The sequence below is a fragment of the Mustelus asterias genome, chromosome 8 (genome assembly GCF_964213995.1).
Source record: "Mustelus asterias chromosome 8, sMusAst1.hap1.1, whole genome shotgun sequence".
Taxonomy (NCBI): Eukaryota; Metazoa; Chordata; class Chondrichthyes; order Carcharhiniformes; family Triakidae; genus Mustelus; species Mustelus asterias.
This window is the reverse complement of record NC_135808.1, coordinates 64,887,130-64,895,892: the sequence shown is the minus strand read 5'-3', so window position 1 is coordinate 64,895,892 and position 8,763 is coordinate 64,887,130. Positions and strand designations below refer to the sequence as shown.

The 8,763-nt window shown below is 45.2% G+C and overlaps 1 protein-coding gene across 1 annotated transcript; it reads left to right on the top strand.

Moving 5' to 3' along the window:
- The first annotated feature begins 3,116 nt into the window (after positions 1–3,116).
- LOC144497886 (tumor necrosis factor ligand superfamily member 6-like) lies at positions 3,117–8,466 on the top strand. Its single transcript, XM_078219329.1, has 4 exons — positions 3,117–3,779; positions 3,872–3,911; positions 4,437–4,484; positions 7,818–8,466. Exons 1-4 carry the CDS (start codon positions 3,540–3,542, stop codon positions 8,219–8,221), a joined length of 732 nt encoding a protein of 243 aa, XP_078075455.1. The 5' UTR covers positions 3,117–3,539; the 3' UTR covers positions 8,222–8,466.
- Positions 8,467–8,763: the final 297 nt, after the last annotated feature.

Sequence of the window (8,763 nt, the reverse complement as noted above, 5' to 3'; positions counted from 1 at the left end):
GGAGAGAGAGGTAGCGAGGCCTTGTCAAGAGGCTTTTACCCTCCTAGCTATCTGTGAGGCTCAACATGAGATTTGCTATTGTTAGTTTAATTCACTTGAATATGGAAGAGCGAGGGGGTGACCAAATCAAGGCATTTAAATAATTATAAAAAGATATGATCAAGCAAAATTTGATTGGAGAAACTATTTTCACTTGTGGGAACATCAAGGACAAGGATGGCTCAATCCGATTGGGACACAATCTTAAAATTCGAGCTATGCCATTCTGGAGGGAAATCAAGAGACACAAAGGATAGGAGAAGTCTGGAATTCATTCTCCTGGAAGGCAATTGATTCTGTGACAAATGGAGCCTTCAAAACTGAGAACTATAGATTGTTGCTTGGTAAGGAGGGTGAGGGCTATGGAGTTAAGAAGGTTAGATGGAGTTGAGGTACAGATCAGCCAAGATCTGGAACATAGGGACAGGAATAGGCCATTCAGCCCAACGAGCCTACTCCGCCACTCAATTAGATCATGGTTGAGTGTCTACCTCAATGCTACTTTCCTGTCTTATCTCTTGATGTCATTAGTCTCCAGATATCTATCAGTTTATTTCTTAAACATACTCAATGATGGAGCTTCCACAGCTCTTTGGGGTAGTGAATTCCAAATATTCACCACCCTCTGTGTGAATTGAGAAATAGGCTCGAGGCGTCTAAATGCCCATTGCTGTCTCTATATTTTTATATTCCTAATGAATTGGGTTGTTCACCATATCATTGAAGGATAAAAGCCTTTGAAGTAAATCTCCTTTGAAATTTATGTTGTGAAATGTGGGGGGATCAGAATACGGTGGTCAGACAGTTCGCTAACACCATCAGTCTGGCCATGGCCAGGTAAATCTATTACAACATGTGGAATGCTTGGACTGTTTGTAGCAAAAGACTGCTTACAAAATGGTGATGGGTGAATAATTCAGGGGGATAGTATTAGCACAGTGATTATAAGGGTACTATGAGACTCACAGCAATTCCAAATTCTGGCTGCAAGGGTGGAGTCAGGATAATGATTGAACTGCCCATGCACTGGGATCATAAACCTCACTGTGGCATCTGGAGGTTTCACATTGTAAATACTTGTTTCGCTCTCAAAGTTGACTTCCGAGATACTTGCTCTGCCTTGCTGCACACAGTATGGTTGCATCCTTAAGTTTCTAACAAAGGAGAACAAAATATCAGCATGGATCAAACAAATCCAGGCAATCCACACTAACGTGGATAATTTCCCCTCTGCTGCTCCATCTAGATCTAGAAATATTGAGCACAGGAATAGGAAATCTGTTGTGTTTGTGTTCGCTCTTTGAAAGGCACAGCCCTGAAAATTCTCCTTTGCGAGTATTTATCCAATTCGCTTTTTAAAGTTACTATTGAATCTACTCCCATCAAAGAGCCCATTCTGGGTCATAGCAACTCGTTGCATTGAAAAGAAATCCTCTCCATTTCCCCTCTGGGTCTTTTGCCAGTTATCTTAAATCCACTGTCCTTTTGTTTGGTAGTGTGACCCCTTTAAGGGGGCGATCCTTAAGGGCCACGTGATCGGGCCGGACCCTATGGAGAGACCACACGGGAAGCTGAGCCAATCAGGAGCAAGGGCGTGCGTTGGGGAGGAACCTCAGTTGGAGCCAGGGAGAAGAGAGTAAAATAAAAGCAAAATACTGCAGATGCTGCAATCTGAAGTGAAACAGAAAATGCTGGAAAATCTCAGCAGGTCTGACAGCATCTGTGGAGAGAGAATAGAGGCAACATTTCGAAAATGTTATCAAGGTGGCACAATGATTAGCACTGCTGTCTCACAGTGCCAGGAATGCAGGTTCGATTCCTGGCTTGGATCACTGTCTGTGTGGAGTCTGCATGTTCTCCCCGTGTCTGTGTGGGTTCCCTCCCACAGTCTGAAAGACGTGTTGGTTAGGTGCATTGGCCATGCTAAATTTTCCCTCAGTGTACCCGGAAAGGCACCGGAGTGTGGCAACTGGTGGATTTTCACTAGTGGATTGCAGTGCTAATGCGAGTCTACTTGTGACACTAATAAATAAACTTTAAATTCCTGTCGATTGGAAACAGTTTCTTCTTAGTTACTTTATAAAAATCACAGATAATTTTGAGCACCTCGAATCAATTTCCTCTTATCCTTCTCTGCTCTGAGAGGGACATAACAGCTTCTCTGATCCCTCCAGGTAACTGAAGGCTCTAGCCCTGATATCATTCTGATAAATCTCCTTTGTGCTGTCTCCAAGGTTTGGCTGGTTTGTTTATTTGGTTTGACCTTAAAAGAGGCCAAGATTTTGCTGGATGCCACTGGAAATCTATTAACTGCTGATCATTATTTCTTATAGACTCTGTTGCCTTATTCCTGTGAGCAAGTGCCTTGGTGCTGGAACCATCTTTAACCTCATCAATTTTTAAAAATTCCCTCCTGTTATGTCTTTCACAGCTGCCACACAACATGGGCTAAAAAGCAGCACATTCCTTTTAGAAGATGTTGTCAACATTGGAAAAACGTTCACACTGAAGCCGTGGATTGAGCCACTACGTTTCTGGCTTTTCCAGGAGGCTATAGGTCAGATGGATGAACTCTGACCTTTCCGTACCCCCATTTCTTTCTTGGTTTTAGGGCCCAGAAATGAATTTGACATAAACTTGTGGGAGAGAACAAACAAATGTAAATGTACCCATACTGTGCGCCTCTACCAGGCTGCTAGGAGCCTGGTAGATATAATGATAATGGTTCAGAACTCACAGCAATCGATCTTTATCAATCAGTTTACAACATGTCTAGGCATGAGGTGAGGAAATTCCCCACATTTTGCTTCTTCATGTTAAAAAAAAGCACACATCTAACAAGAATTAGTTTTGATAAACTCATTGACATTTTTTAGTATTTCAATTTTAAATGTTGGATCTATATTTGAATCATGTTGGGAGATTTTCTTTCCCTTGAGTAGCCCCTGATGAGTCACGCACCATGGTTTGTGTACGGGTGGGAGGAAGCGGTGCAAATCTCCTACTTAATTAAACATTTTTGTTTGTAACAGGAAACGTCAAATAGCGGAAATAGGCTTCAAGAGGTGATCTTGCAACAAATAGAACAAAGATAATGTTCTCAGAGAATGAGTGGCAGTGTTAAGTGTTTAATGTAAAATATCCTCACCGCCTTTGGAGATGCAGAAAATATCCAATGCATGTACAAACAGGTTGTTAAAAATCTAGCAGGGGATATAAAAAGTACAAGGTGGAATGTTTAGACTTTCACCACCAAGCCCACTTTGATTGGGTGGAAACATTTTTTGGCAGCTTTCCATGTGACAGGAGGAAGAAGTCCATGTGTGGGGGCAGAACTGATTGGGTCTTATTATATAAAGAAAGGAAACTCCTACACAGGGTGAGACAGCAGTTGCACATCTGAGGGACAGGAGATCAGTGAACTGTTCTATACTCAGCTGAAGAAAGGAGGCCCAGAAATTACAGGCTACAAACGGCACTCTGGACACTTTGGACTGACCATGGAACCTGATTATCGCTACCCGAAAGTCTACACCGTGGGCAGTAATCCAAACCTGGCTTGTTATCCACCAGCTTCTGTGCACCCAGTAATGGTGCCAACACTGAAGAAAGGAAAGAAGGACTGGCAGAAAGTGTGCACTGTCATGATTCTGATCCTGACGTTCATAATATTGGCAAGCCTGGTGCTGAGCGCCTCCTACTTATACCAACTCCATGAGAAACTCAACAAAATAAAACAGGTATGTGCTTTTCCCCAAACTGGATGGGAAGCTTTTGAGAACTCAAAATCGAAATTTTGAAAACAAATTGTTATTTTTCTTGTTTTGTTCAGGTTCAGGAGGGCGTTGAAGGTAAACAAGAAAAGATTGTTGGTGAGTACTTAGTTGGCTTAATTTTCATGTGATTACAGAATATCTCAATTCTTAATGCTTCAAATCTGGACATTGCCCACAGAGAAAGATTCCATCCAACTTTATGTTTAGTGCTTCAGAAAGAAGCAGCGATATTCAGGAACCAAAAATCGACAATGTAAAATGATTACACACAAACTGGCATAAAAGGGAGTGATAATGAGTAGCAAATATAACAATGTGGCACAACCAAATGATAAGCTAGTGCTGAACTTTATCACATTGCAAAATAAACTGGGCTGTGAAAAACACCGGTATCAAATTCATTTTCTTGCACCCAATATTTGAGCGAAACCCACTTTGAACTCAGACATTGGTTTGGGTTGAGTGGTTGTCTCCGGTGCTATAGCCGTTTTATGATACAATCAATCTAAATGACTAACAAAAGTAGGCCTGATTAAATCAAGACCAAAGCTTTAATTTGTTTCTTGTGCGATGGATTGTGCTGCGATTTGTCTGTGTCTAATTGCTGTAAATCTCTCTTAGGATCGCCTGTAATCAACAAGCCGACTGAGATTGTTGCTCACCTCACAGGTTAGTGATATCCCGAGGATATGGGATAGGGGTGGTGGGGGGTTGGGTGAGAGTGAACGGAGGTGACACAATGATCAAATACTGAGCTATAAAAAGGAAAATCAATGTAAAATATAAAAAGAGGGCACCAAATGAAAGGAAAAGCATTAAAGAAAAGGGCAGAATTTTCACCTGCAAACAGGGGTAAGAGCGGGCACCGCCTGTTGACATAAAGATTTGCTAGTACTATGCTGCCCCTGAGGTATTTTCCTGGAGGTGAAATTGATGTTGGAAGGGTACAAGTGGGGCACAACCTGTTAAAGCCAATTATATATGTAATTTGTCAGCAGCAGACTGGTGGATCAGGCCTCCAGATAGGTATTAAGGCCTTCTTCACCTACCTGGCTATAGCTGTGGCCTCAAGCCACCCTGTGCAACATTCCCAACAATTTATTTAAAAGCCCCTGAGAGGGCAGCTCAAGGTAGGAAGCTCCGTCACTCTCCCTTACCTGCAAAGGCACGCTGCGGCCTCCTCCGAGCTGGGCGGCCTCCTACAGGCAATCCGGCTTTGGGAACCCACCCAGTCTTAATTGGATGACGGGCCCATCCCCCGACCACTAATTGGCCAAGTCGGGGGCAGAAATTCACTGATGGGCGACTGTTTCCCACACATTGGTCAAAATTTGGTGGAGGCGACAGAGGACTTGGCTGCCAGCTGGACCGTGGGTGAGATCCCCTTGCCACCTCCTGAAAACATACCCGCCACCGCATCTTGTGCCACTCAGGCACTTAATAGGCCACATAAATTTGACTGCCTTTGAATGAGGGATCCCTCCACCTCTAACCCCCTTCCTCCCGCCACCCGGGGAGTGCACACACAAACACGCCACAGTTTACTCGTCAAGCTCCCTGCAAAGTGGGTCCCCCTACTTGCAGCGAGGCTAATACCAGTAGTGATAGAATAAAGAACTTATGTGGGTACTTATGCTCAATTAATGTGGGCAAGAATGCCCTCCATGGGCCTCCTCCTCATCAACTTAATTGGGGTGAAGGCAGGAAGGTGGCAGGCTCCTCACCCATCATCTCCCACTTGATTAAATGCCCCCCGCATCCCCCCTCACCCCCACCATCAACTTCACCAGGGAGCGGAAAGCTCAAGATACCAGCGAGTGTGTGGTTGTGACCCCCATTTGATCCTGACCAAAATACAAAGGCCGGAATTCTCCCAAAGAAATTCTAAGTACCCAACATGAGGGAAATGGGATTAAATCCCGCCATTTTTTAAAATGCATGCACAGTGGCCCCACATCACTGGCATCCCAATCACTGGCGAGCCCCGCATCCACCCACCCCCCCCCCCCGCCATTGCTGGCCTTCTGACCCCCCCACCTCCCAATTGCTGGCCTCCCAGACCTCCCTGGGCAAGCCCCGATGTCCAACCCCCAACCTCTCCCCCCCACCATAGCCAGCCCCTATCTCCCTGACACCCCACCTGGAAGTCCCAAGCCACCCGCCCACCTGCAGTCCCGACCCACTCCCAGCCTCGATCGCCCTCTCCCCTCCCGCTGTACTGATCCTCTTACAGAATGGCAGTGGGTCCCCCCCACCCCCACTGATCACCCCTCCCACTAGGCCCTGCCCCCTTGGCACTGCCTGGTGCCCAGTGGGCAATGCAACGGTGCCCCTTGGGCAATGCTAGTTTGCCCCTTGGGCAGTGCCAGGGTGCCAGGCTGGCACTGCCCAAGGGGCATCCCTTCTTTACCCCCGACCTCCCGGGGGGGGCCTCAATGGCCTCTGTTCCTTCCAGCGGGGTCGGCTGCCTGTTCCCCGTTAGAGGGGAGCAGGAGTAAACCCTGCTGGAGTGAACCACCTCTGGCGGGTGGGGCGGCAGGGTGGGGCGGGGGGGTGGTGCCTTGCGGGGAGTGGGGAGATGCTAGCAGGTTCAGAGTCTTCTAATCATATGCAAATACTAATTTCAATATTGAAATCGGCTCCTCCAGAAATTGGCACGGAGCTGATGACACTGAAACTCTTAGTGCAGGAGACTCGCGGAGGCCGTGACACCCAGAGGGAAGCCTGTGAAATGAGTGGCGCAGCGAGCTGGGAGAATCCCCCCAAAATGTTGTCCTGTGTGTCAGTTCGATTCAATCAGATGTGTACCCGCCTCTGGGTTGCAATCTTGTGGAAGCGACCGCAGGGTTTGGGCAGAATTTTACCACTCGGGGACAGTGAGCTGGGAGTCGGTAAAATAGTGTGGAGCCGCATTGGGGATGCTGCTTTTCCATTGGAGTATTTTCCCAGCGGCGAGACCCAGGTGCAGAGCGGCTGCCCACTCCAAGGAGGCGGGGAGCCAACTCCCAAACTGGCAGGCCCAGTTTACAGGGCTTTTGACATCTTGCTGATGGCAGAGTGAGCACCCTCCCCACCCACCCCTGACCCCACGCCATGCATGGGGCCGATCCCAGCTTAATGGAGGTGGCTTCAGTCCAAAGAGGCAGTCTCTGATATACACACTGGGGTTTCTCCTCTGACCTTGGCCCCTTGAATTTTCCATTTTCTTTATATTTACTGTCGGAGGCTGGAGGTCTCCTGTCTCAGCAGTGCTCTCCTCTCCTGGTGCTGCTGCATCAGGAGCCCACCCACCATCCTTAATTGCATGGCTGGCCTTCCAGTGACCAATTTGGAGTCTGCGCAGTGGTAAGATCGTGGAACTGGCCCCGGTGCTGGCAATTAAGTGAGGTGCTCAGGACCCGCTTTCACCCTGAAGTCAGGGTCCTGAAGCCCATGGTTAAAAATCAGTCCATCATGCAGACTAGGACTCTAAAAGGCAAGGGAATGAGATATTAGGCCATGGCTCCAATCCACCTCTTCTGTTGGTTCAAGTGAAATTAAATATAGTGATTTTTAAAAAAAGATAACTGGAAGTTCCTTCTGATGTCTGGGTCAGTTGTCCAATGACACCAAAAATAGGCAGTTGCTTGTGGGACTGATAAGACAAGATGGCTGCCTTGTTGACCAACATGACAACAGAAACAAAAAAGTGGACTTGCTTACCTACAGTGCCTGGATCATTACAACATTAAAAATGATGTAAAAATGTAAAATTATTAATTAAAGCAGACAAAAGGGCTTAAAAAGGGGCTAAACAGTTCAGAAAACAAAAAATGATAAAGGTGAAGGAAGAAGTTTTAACATTGTAGGTCTATAAAATGGACATAAGTGTTCTTCTTCACATAAATTTAATTTTGTAATAAAGTTATTTAAGAATCCTTCGGCCATTTCAGCAGAAAACCAACTGTATTGCACTCATTTGTACTGATTCTCAGCATTTTCTTTCCAATGATTATCTCACAGGAATGAATGTCACTAAGAGTTCCACAACACTCGTGTGGGAGAATAAAATGGGCGTTGCCTTTACCCAAGGAATAAGTTACAACGCTGGAGCACTGATCATTAATGAAACTGGATTTTACTTTATTTACACCAAAATCTACTTCCGAGGGCAGCAGTGCGAATCAAACTTGTTACTTGAACATACTGTGTTTAAGCGGACTAAGCTTTATCGTGACGCTATTGAACTAATGAAAACCAGGAACAGCATTAATTGTTTTTGGTTGGATGAAGATTGGTCAAGAGATAGCTTTCAATCAGGAATATTCAAGTTATCGAAAGGTGATCACATTTATGTGAGTGTGTCAAATCCAGCCTTAGTTAACTTTGAAGAGTTTAACACATTTTTTGGATTGCATAAGCTTTAATTTGCATTTTTGATGCATGTTTTCATTCTCTGTGGGACAATGACCTATGGACCTAAGTAATTTATTTTCTATATTAGAGAGTATAATTAAATAATGTCTTAATCAAGCTTATAGTCGAACTGATTGAACAGATATTGAGAGGTATGTGAGAGTGGGTGAAAACGATTCTCACAAAGAAGGTTTACAGTTTTACAGCAGTATTAATGTGTAATAAATGAATTGGAACTTGATTCCATCATATTCAGAGTCTGCTTACATTGGGTTTGATTATGTCTGTGTAACGTTTTACTTTTTGTTGCATGGAGATTGAATGAGGTTTCTGATAGCTACCACTTTGTGATTGTTATTTGTCGACACTGTAAGCTGGGACAATGAAAGCCAGTGGATTGTTTATTTGATTTCTTGTGTTCAGAGGTCGAGGGCACAAATTTCAAATCTGCAGCCTCTGTTTTCTCAGTGCTATGGGTGCCATTTTGTGCAGTGAGAGTGTTAGTGCAGGCGCTGGGCATGTGTACCAGGAGAACACAGTGCAACAGATCTTG